The sequence below is a fragment of the Gekko japonicus genome, unplaced genomic scaffold (genome assembly GCF_001447785.1).
Source record: "Gekko japonicus isolate JY-2015 unplaced genomic scaffold, Gekko_japonicus_V1.1 scaffold578, whole genome shotgun sequence".
Taxonomy (NCBI): domain Eukaryota; kingdom Metazoa; phylum Chordata; class Lepidosauria; order Squamata; family Gekkonidae; genus Gekko; species Gekko japonicus.
This window is the reverse complement of record NW_015168668.1, coordinates 24,003-35,180: the sequence shown is the minus strand read 5'-3', so window position 1 is coordinate 35,180 and position 11,178 is coordinate 24,003. Positions and strand designations below refer to the sequence as shown.

The 11,178-nt window shown below is 42.9% G+C and overlaps 1 protein-coding gene across 1 annotated transcript in view; it reads right to left on the bottom strand.

Moving 5' to 3' along the window:
- LOC107113910 (ankyrin repeat domain-containing protein 26-like) overlaps positions 1–11,178 on the bottom strand; it is a 108,467-nt gene that overhangs the window by 88,996 nt on the left and 8,293 nt on the right. Inside the window, exons 4-7 of the mRNA XM_015415313.1 lie at positions 10,334–10,507; positions 8,632–8,738; positions 1,302–1,439; positions 687–835 (exon numbers count right to left, since the gene is read on the bottom strand). Of these exons, the coding sequence (XP_015270799.1) occupies positions 687–835; positions 1,302–1,439; positions 8,632–8,738; positions 10,334–10,507 (568 nt within the window). The remainder of the gene's footprint in view (positions 1–686; positions 836–1,301; positions 1,440–8,631; positions 8,739–10,333; positions 10,508–11,178) is intronic.

Here is an 11,178-nt window from a genome sequence, read left to right as displayed (position 1 = left end):
CTCAGGTGGTTGAACTTTAGAAATTACAAGAAGAGACCTACAAGAGAAAGGGCAAATGCTACTGTTCTCACCTGCCAGTCTCTCCAACTGAACTGGCTCTGCTCTCCCCCCTTCCACACTCATACTTTTTCCATGACCACCTGCTTGCTCCCAACTTCCCCCCTGCTGGCTCTAGTTTCTGCTTTTTCCTACCCCTCAGGCTCAGTCTCCATTTTCCCTTCCTCACTGCTGATTCCAGCTCCACTTCCTCTCCTTCCCCTTCTGCCATTTCCAGAGGCAGCTTCTGTCCTCCCCTTTTGCCAGCTCTACCCTCCCCTATGCACAGCCTCCTCTTACTTTGGCCCCCCACTCATCTTCTTTGGGTGGCATCCAAGGTTGCCACTGAGACATGCAGCACCACTAGGAGTTGCCACAACAACCAAAGCTGCTACCTGAAAGTTTCCTTTACTATTTGGGGTTATTCCCCTCCCCTTTTGACAAGCAGACTTTTCCGTAAACCTAGGGGGTTTCCCCAGGTAGCCCCATTGGAAGGGAGGCACACTGGGCTATTAGACACATAGATGTGAAAAAGTACACTGGGAATAAATTCCCAAATAGGAATGACACTGGAAATTAATTCACTGTTACACTGTTCTTGTATGCATTTAGAACTCTTTACTAACCAATCTTACTACATAAAACCATACCTTCTTTATTTGTTGCAGGCGCACCCAATGTCAAACCACTATCTCCATCTTTATCTGGACTGCTACAGATAGGCAGGCCTTTTCTACTCTCAGATGAGGGCTTTTGTGCATATTTCCCATTGCCATATCCATGGAGTTTTTTACTTAATCTAAGAAAAAGAAAAAATTATGAAAGAACACAATGTAATTTTGAAAAATAAAATCAGTGGCATTTTAAAGAGCCGTTTTAGCTCTGTTCTATTTCTGTAGGGTCTTTTGTTTTAAAAGGGCCCCTTCTCATATGGGGAATCTTAAACATATCATTTGTCAAGGTTACTTTTTGCCTAAGAACGAAGCCCTCAGTAAGCCTGAGGCCAAGCCTGAGAATAGAACAATCTCTGCCAGCTGAGGCATCTTAGTATTTTGACAGTGTGACTCCAAAGCACAACTACACTCTAACCCGAGGGCCTAACTCTCTGCTCCATTTGCAGACACTCAAACAATTGTTTCTTCACCTGGGATCACTCATTAGTGTCAAAGTTTGCGGGACTCCTGTCTACATAAGGAACAGTTCAAAGTTCTCTTTCTGTTGATGGATAAGCTTAGAAATACACTTTATATTAAATAAAATCTTACTGGGAATATCCACCCATCAGAGCATAATCCTCCGCGGTCCATCCATTTGTATCTTTATCAGAAGCATCAGCGCCGTATTGAATGAGCAGATTTATTAAAGCATCATCTCCATTAGAAGCAGCAGTCATTAGTGGTGTTCTAAAACAGAAATGAGACATAAAATTCTACTCAGCATATTTGTTTCGGTAGCTGGATTCAGATGCCATGACATTCCATTTAAGCTGCCACTGAACACAAGCAGACTTTGTCACCATGTTCATGCAGTCTCCTCTCACATCAAATGATTCCCTGGAGAAGCAGGTGAAGAGAAAAGCAACTGGGGAGGAAGACCCCAAATGGGAAAAGAGGGCTTATCAGTTGCCACCAGGACCAAGGGGGAAAAGTACTTAATGAGGTGTATGTACTGCCTCCCCTCCGTGACTTCTTCCGGAACTTTGACCTGCTATACCCCCAAAATGGGGAGGGGGGGAAGAGAGAGAGAAACAAAAAAACAAACTATACATTTTGACAGGAAGGATTAATTTTCTCTGTTTTTCTGAGTAGCCTGGCTGACTGGCTTCCAGGATGAGTATTTGAGCCCCTGATAAGGAAAATGTAACGCATTTATCCCAAGTAAAAAGAAATGTACAACAAAATGAGGCAGGATAAAATAAATAAAACAAAATAAAAATACAAGTTTGGAGTAAGTACAGATCTAACTGTGAGAACCAGCAACCTCAAGACTACAGGCAAACAGAGAAAATAAAACCAATCCTTAGGTAATACTGACCTGCACCTCTAAGGCTGAAATCTTAATAGCACAATCCTATGAGTAAACCTAACTGATTAACATGCAGATGACCTAGCATTCATCTTAGAGAATCCGATACCTTCTAATTTGAAGGAGAAACTCCAAGATTATGGACAAGTTGCAGGGCTGAGGGTGAACCTTAATAAAACAAAGATCTTGACCAAGAACATGGACACAAAACAGAAGGAACAATTACAAGAAATCACAAACTTCCAGGTACAAGAAAATATAAATTATGATGACAAACAAATGTAGTGCCTTACAAGAAAATAATTACAAAGAACTTTTGAAGACAACTAAACAAGATTTAGAAAAATGGAAAAATCTACAGATCTCATTAATGGGACGAATTGCATTAATTAAAATGAATGTTCTTCCTAGATGGATATTTTTATTTCAGACAATTCCCATTTTGCAAAACCAAATTTTTTTTAAAGACCTGGACCAGTTAGTCTCGAAATCTATTTGGCAAGGGAAACGTCCTAGAATAAGACTGAAGGCTCTTCAAGACACCAAAGAAAAAGGAGGTTTTGGACATCCTAATTGGACTTTGTACTATAGAGCTATGGCATTAGTCTGGATTAGGGACTGGATTATGCTTGAGGATAAGAGAACATTAAAACTAGAAGGCCACGACCTTATGCTGGGATGGCATGCTTTTTTATGGTATGGGAAGGCGTCTATACAAAAGTACTTTAAACAACATTGGCTTCGTGCATCTTTATTGAAAGTTTGGGAAACTATACACAAACAATTTTTCACAAAAATTCAAACCTGACTGCCCCTTTGGAAGCATTTACGTTATCAAGCATCTATGATGAAGACAAACCAAAAAGATATCAGGATATATTGGACTCTAAGAATGAGCTGAAACCGCTAAAGGACTTATCATGGCAAAAAGTGCAAAAGTGCAAAAGTCTTGCTAAAGACAAGAAAACAGGCTTTCATGAAAACCTGATGGAGACTGAAAAAATTATGACAACCTCTGATCAAAAACTCATAAAAAGAATTTACACCCTCTTACTGAATGATATGATGGTAGAGGAAACAGTTAAAGTAAATATGATTCAATGGGCAGAAAATATAGGTCACAATATTGACTTAGAGCAATGGGAACAAATGTGGAAGAAAAACATAAAAATTACAAAAGCCATAGCTTATAAAGAAAATGTATATACAATGTTTTATAGATGGTATGTAACACCAGAGATGTTAGCGAAATGTAATAGTAAATGTTCAAATAAGTGCTGGAAATGTGAAAATAAGGTGGGCTCGTTCTATCATATGTGGTGGTACTGTGAAATAACGAAAAAATATTGGATATGGATCCATGCAATGATTCAAAAAGTGTTAGGCACGGTTATACCATTTACACCAGAGGTGTTACTGTTGAACATTCTACCGATAGATCTTAACAAAGAGGATCGCTATCTTATTGTATATTTAACCACTGCAGCTAGAATTCTATACGCTAAATATTGGAAGACACCTGAGACTCCTACGAGACAAGAATACATAAACAAAGTTCTAGAAGCAGCAGAAATGGATAAATTGACTTTATTGGTCAAAGGTCTCGGACTCTACATTCCAGAATACTTGGACACACTTTTATAACTGGTACAATAACTACATTTAGGCAGATACAATTGAAAAATGACTTACAAGTTAAAGTATATTGATTTAACCCAACAAGAGAAAATTGTAAGGAGACCCACTCACACTATATAAATCTAGATAATATTGGCGATGAGGCATCATTAATGTAATATCTATGAAAATTCACTACCCCCATTAATGTTATGTGTTAATGTTTTATGTGTTAGTTTGTCTATTAAGTTTTGTATTGTAATGTGTAATAAGATTTAATAAAATTCTGCCCCCAGGGGCAGTAAAAAAAAAGAAAAAAGAAAGAAAGGTGGGGCTCATTGCCTTCCACCTGGTCATGTGTGCAGAGATCTGTTCACGGTTTGAACGGCTAAACTGTCCAGTGATCAAAGCTGTCAGACTTTGACAGTTGCTCTGGGCTGTTATATCTGCTTTCCCCACTGTGAAGTATTTTTTTTGTTTTGTATGCAAAGCAGAAGAGAGGAATGTCCTACTTTGAAAGGAAACAGATTAACCCCACATTACATCTCTCCAGTGGTTTTATTTGAGGGATCTTGCTCTTGCAAAAATTTATAGTAAATACCTTTACCAGGTTTCTGTAGGTGAAGAGCTCATATTAAAAATATTAAACAGCTAAATCTAACTGCCAGTTCTATCATGACTATTATGCAGTCATGCACACTTTTCACAGTAAGTTAAAACAACTCTTTGTGCTTTAATTAGATAGAACTACCCTTGGCCAACTCCAAAAAGTGAACCTTCTGTCAGCCAACACGTACAAGTGTTCTAAACAGCAGCCTTATGACCGTCCTAGCTGCAAAGGAAAATGCAGGTTAAGGCTCAAGATCAATGAACTAACACTGCAGCTTTCGTTGTTGCTTGTCCTAACATCTCCCTTCTCCCTACTGCAACATTTCCTTCAACAGGTCCTGAAGTCTTGTCCAGGGTGGGACATGGCTTCTTCATATGTACTTTCCTCCCAAGTGAGCAGAGCAGGCAGCTAAGTATGAGCTAGAAAAACTCATCCTTCCTTTACTGCATCATCGCTATATGTTTACAGAGTGGCTGTATATGGGGTGTGCATGTACAGAGACTTCAAGCCATCTACAGGCATCCATTGAGTGTACCAGCCACTATAGTGTAGTGGTTAAGAGTGTTGGACTAGCATCTGAGAGACCCATGTTGGAATCCCCACTCAAGCCATGGAAGCTCGTTGGGTAACCTTCGGCCAGTCATACTCTCTTGGCCTAACCTACCTCACAGGATTGTTGTGAGGATAAAATGGAGAAGAGGAGAATAATGTAAGACACTTTGGATCCACATTGGGGAGAAAGGTGGGGTACAAATGAATTAAATAAATAGATTACCTGCTGTTTAAACTACAGTGGTACACCCTAGTAAGGATGGCGTAGTGTGGTCATGTCCGTGAGATGGAGCAGGGCAAGGGTCCCAACACGGTGCCTGTGGGTGCCATGGCACCCTACTGATACTTTCCCTAATGCCTGCCAAGTGCTCTAATGAAGTGAGTGGGGCTTTGACCCAGCAGGGTTTCTGATTGGCTGTGCATATTTTTAAAAACATTCCTTCAGCAGCAGCAGCAATCACAGCAAAGGATTTTCACTGTGTGACTAAAAGTAAGCTTCTGTATGTAAGAAAGCATTTTTACACAACATGTTCACTTTGAAAGGCATGCTGTTAAACAGAACTTCTGCCTTAAATGCTGAAGATTTACTATTAGAGTTATGCATAACCTGACTCTCTGCCATTTTGTGACTGGCTCCACCTCCAATGGCAGACATTTTGAAGTTGTCACCAACTTGTGTCAGAATTCAAATGGTGCCCTGAAGGCTCAAAAAGGCTGGGGACCCCATGGAGTATGGCAATATCATTGAGGCATGACTTCAGCGGCAAGGAAACAGTTTCGAGCAATCATTGAGGCATTCTAGGACTGTGCAAGAACTGATTCCTTCCATGCATAGCCTACCAAGTGTTGACTGGTGATGTCAGCTGTGTTGCAATGGTCACTGAAGTGTTCCTCTTCTGTATGTGGTATTTTGTTTTTCATTTTGCTGCTAAGTGTGAACAGAATATCAAGTACATTGCACTAAAAGAATATTTAATTGGCAGCAATGACATTCACCTTTATGATATTTTGTTTTCTGAAAGCCAGCATGGGTCTAATATAACCTTGAACTTTTTTTGACACTGCCAAATAATCAAGAGGAGAGGAAATAACCTGTGATCACCTTAATGCCGTATTATATTCACAATCCTTTATTATAATCCCTGATTCTGTTCATAAACCCTATATGGTTTGAGACCAGTATACCAGAAGGACTACATACTCTCTTATGAACATACCCAACTATTATGGTCATTTTAGGGGGCTCTGATTTGGGTACTGTTATGTCCGCTGACCGCCACCAGGGGCCAGCGAATACCCCCGAGCTTGACTCTGTAGGAACAATGGGGAGTAGGCTCCTAGTCTCTCCACTGGGGAACCAATAGGACCGTGGTGGGAGATTTAAACCCACCAACGGGACCTAGGGGAGTGTCCCCAGGTGTGTATATAGTTGGCCACCCGGCCGTTAGTTTTTGTCTTTGTTGTGTACCAGTAAACCATGCTGGCCACTACATCAGTCTCAGTGCGTCTAACCCACTACACTTCAGGTACCACCCACCTTCTGACACTGGGGGAGGGACTTCTCTGCCGTGGCACCAAAACTCTGGAACTCTCTCCTCAGGGGACTCATCTGTTCCCTTCTACTGACTTCTTGCACCAGTGGGTGAAGACTTCTTTCTTTCATTTGGCATTGTGGCAGTGATGCCTCCTTCCTGCCCTATGTTTTATCTTTTGGTACATATTTTACTTCTGGTTCTAATTGTTTTAAGTATGTAGGTTTGGTTGGTTTTAAATGTTTTTAAGACTGGATTTTATATTTTAAATTGGTATATGTTTTAAATTGTTACCTGCCTTTGCAGCCCTTATGAGGGAAGAAAGGTTGGGTATACTTTTTATAAAATAAATTAAAAATATATCCAGAAAGTTTCAGAATAATAAACAAGAGGTCAATCTGCAATCTGAATGTACATTCAAGGATTAATGTTCTGTAAATAGAAGCAACTCCAGTTGATCTCCCTACCAGTTAGGGTTGCCAAGTCGGGTGTTGCGCCGCAGTGGGGGACTCCTGGCTGGCGTCTGGAGTGCGCGTGCCGCACGCACACCACCCGGAAGTGACGTGACAACGCCGGGCATGCTGGGGGCGGGGCCACGACCATCCGAGGGAAAACCATAGAGTTTTCCCTCAGATGACCGTGGCCCCGCCCCCAGCGTGCCTGGCGTGGTCGCATCACTTCCGGGTGACGCGCACGTCAGGGTGGGGCTCCCCCCGGGGCCCGATCCGCCGCTGGCGGGGAACGGGCCTCTGGGGCGGGGTTTTTCCCGCCCCCCGGGGGGACTTGGCAAGCCTACTACCAGTTACTCCACATTGATATATCAGTCTCTGTGTTCATCTCAGGTGCTAAAACCTGATGACACAGCCCTGGAAACATGGATACAGGTCTAATAACCACAACTGCATTGTTAAGGAACGGGGAGGCCACTCACCTGGCTTGCCAGCACCACCCGGGAAACAGGAACGAGTGGGTGGCTACCCTAGAACAGCCCTGTGGAAAATATGTCCAGTGATTCTCTGATCAAAGCAGCAGCTGCAACCACTTGGCCATCAGGACAAGAATCTGCCTGCTAACACTACTTAGCGACTCTGGGTGGGGGTGGGACCTGTGTCCCCAGGTTCCAGATGTTGTGCCTCAGCAGCTGTCATGATCTGTGCAGGACTGGGAGCAGGGCCTGGTGCGGCCTGGTCCCAGGAGAGACCTGCATGGCAGTGAAAGCAGATGGCCTACAATCCCCATAAGGCTTAGCAACGGGCTATAGCCAATCAGAGAGAGAGGTTCTGGGAGGAGACTGTTGCATACTGTGAGGAGAGTCTGACTTGAGGTGTTAACTGTGGAAAACGGGGTTCTTTCGTCTCTCTCTGTGGCCTGGTCACTGTGGGGACAGGCTGGTCTGGTGAGAGGAAAAGATCCCCCACTTAGCTCAGCGTGAGTGTTAGGCAGGCTGTGGGCCTGGAAGTAGTAACCAGTTAGGAATAGTAATAGGTAGCTGTGTTAGATTCTGTTTATTTTTCCTTTTAACTACTGTTATATGATGGCACCTTGTCTTGTCTTGTTTTCCCCCTGCCCAGTATTGTAAAAACAAACCCTTTCTGTTCACGGTTTCTCTGCCTTGGTCATCACACTCATGTTTTCTCGGCTGTAAAAGGGGCATTTTGGATGGGCTTGAGAGGGTACCCTGGGCCTTCTCAAGGGACCGAAGTCCAGGGTGGTGGCGGCAGAAGTTGGAGTCCCCCTGGGGTCATGACAGCAGCCAACCACAGAGCAGGGCAAGGAGGGCAGCAAACAGGAAGACAGGCAGATAGAGAAGGAGTGGACAGACTTAGAGGGAAGAGAAGGGGAAGGATGTCTAAGAGTCACAGAAACCAGGGGGAGGGGGAGGTAGAAAATAACATGGAAAAAGAAGAGAACCAGAAAGAAAAGAAGGAAAAGGGCAGAAAGCCAGGGAATGAACTCCAGCCGACCTAAGAAGTGTCACCAAAGCCCTTTCCGAGCAGAGGCTTCCCTGCCTTAGCGAGCACAAGAGGCACAAACCACAGGTTGCCTGTATTTGTACCTCAGAAGGAAATCTGGTTTCAATGTAAAGTACCCTGGACATCATCTTTCAGCAACCATGTAGGGGGCGGGGGGGGGGGGGGGAATGAGCACATCACCTCTGATAGCATTACACACGTCATTTATCTCAGCATGTATATATCTAGGAAATAGCAATTCTCAATCCCCAGAAATAGTTGTAAAGACTTGAGAGATAGATAATACCTTCCTGAGTTTTCCCTAGCATGTGCTGATGCTCCTTTTTTAAGAAGAAACTCTGCCATTTCTTGATTACCTCCTGCTACTGCAAGAATAAGAGGTGTGTTCCCATCCTACAAGCATAAAAATTGAAAGTCATGAAATTTTCCCTCATACACATGCAATATAAATGTTGGTAACATTTCAAACTTTGTTTTTTGGCTACTCTTAATAGAAAAATGCCTAGAAAAAAACCCTAATAACTGATCCAATAAAATATATGTGATAAGATAATGTTATGAACTCATTTAATAGATTCCCATAATCTATTTTTAATTTTTTTAGTGGTACTTGACACAAGCTAAGGCTATCATGTCAGTTGCATTTTAAAAGGGTTTATCTATAGGAACAAAAAATTAGATCTCTTTGCAATACCCATTCATAAGTGATATAACTAATGCAAAGATCACTTATCACAAATCATTTGTTCACAGCAAGAAATACATTTAATTTTCAGCCAATACACAAATATTACAAAAACAGCAATCTTATTAGTAATCTGCTCATCCTTACATCTCTAAGAAGTTAAGAAGTATCACATTTTATGCAAGGGCTACTCCTGCTTTCTGCTTAGGTTAGGTTACACCTGGCATGGGAGGGACAATGGAGAGAGGAAAAAGCAGAGAGGAGATTTATTGCTCTCTTCAAGTATTTGAATGGCTGTCACTTAGAGGAGGGCAGGGAGCTGTTCCTGTTGGAAGCAGAGGAGAGGACTCACAATAATGGGTTTAAATAGAGGGCAGGAAGGTACCAGCTGGATATTAGGAAAACCTTTTTTACGGTAAGAGTTGTGTAACAGTGGAATCAGCTGCCTAGGGAGGCGGTGAGCTCCCCCTCACTGGCAGTTTTTAAGCAGTGTCTGCACAAACATGTTTCCCCTGATGCCAGCTAAATATGATGGAACATTAACAGGGATAGACTGGTTTAAGTAAAGCAAAACCAAGCCACAGAGATGTTCAGAGCATAAGTTTGCATGAAGCTGGCAACAGCTAACTGCCAATTAATGTGTGCCCCTGTCTGGCCTCAAAGTTCAAAGGATTGTTTGATATCTGCCTTCCTTCCTAATGATCCAGAGGGTGTTGTGGTCAGATTTGTCCATATCTTTACTTTCACAGCTACCATGTTTACATTGGGTAGAGACTAGAACACAAGCAAGGAAGGCAGAAGGAGACACCTCAAAAGGCTCAGGACCTCTGGGCACCCAGGCTGGTCCTATGAGTCTAGAAAGGCTGCATCCACCTGAGCCTGGCTACTGATGGTACCAGCTGCCACACGTTTCCCCTTGGCCTGCATTCTGCCCTCAGTTCAGGGTGCATCAGCTCAACTAGGCATCACACAGCCACGCCACTGAACTCTGTAGGCTATGAGTATGAATCGCTTTTTTCTATCCTGCTCCTACAGATGACAAAAATCCTTTTTAAGAACATCAGGCTCAACACAGGATCAGCATGCTTTTATATAGTTGCTGAGAAGCTGCTGTAGGCTGCTCAAACTGAGGGAGGGAACAGAGATGTAGAGGCACAGGTGGGTTAATCATCTTATTCTTTTTCTCTTCCATTGCAATTGTACATACCATTGCCTATACATTTTCTCCTCGATGCATTATTCTAGTATTAAAAGAGTATATAAAAACAAAAGTTGCTTTATGACTTAACTAATTGAAGTTTACCTTGTTCTGGGCATCAACATTGGCGTTATATTCAAGCAGCTGTTCTGCTATAGATAAACTTGAAGTAGAGGCAGCAAAATGAAGGGCAGTGTTACTGTTTAAATCCACTACATTGGGGTCTGCACCGTGTTGCAGCAAATAACTGGCACAAAACTCCTGCTGACATTGTACAGCCTGTAACATTTGGGGGGGGGGGGAAAGAGGATGTTAGGTTCAGAAATTATGTTAAGGTATCAGAATATCTAAAACTGTCACAATTCAGTGTGGTGTGAGTCAATACCTTTTTCCCTGAACTGGTTCAGTTATAACCAGGAACGATAATTTATTAAACCAAATGCAGGCCCAACAGCAAAACATGGCGGACCGTTTTCAGTTTGCTCCTTTATCTACTCCCTAACTCCATGTTGTTAGGTAATCCTGAGCTTGAAGGACTGAAGAAGCAGACCGCTGGTTCTCAAACAAGGAAACAGCAACCTACCCCTTCAACCGCCAAATCTCAGAAATTTGCTCTACTGCAAAACTGAGCTATAGCACTGGAGTTGGAGGGTAGGTTGTGGCATCCAGTGGGTTCCTAAAGCATATTTACTGGGCTCCTAAAATTTCCCAATCTACATGACTGCTCAACCCTGTGTGGGCTAGAGACAGCTCCCCGGGATGCCTCCCCACATTCCCCACAAGTGACGTGCAGATTAGTCTGGGGTGGGTCTGAGTTACAGACCCCCAGACAAGGTGCCCCCAGGAAAGTGCTTTTTGGAGACATATCAGACGCAGGTTCAGGAGCGTATAGGAGGAAGAAGAAGAAGAAGGAGAAGGAGGAGGAGGAGGAGGAGGAGGAGGAGGAGGAG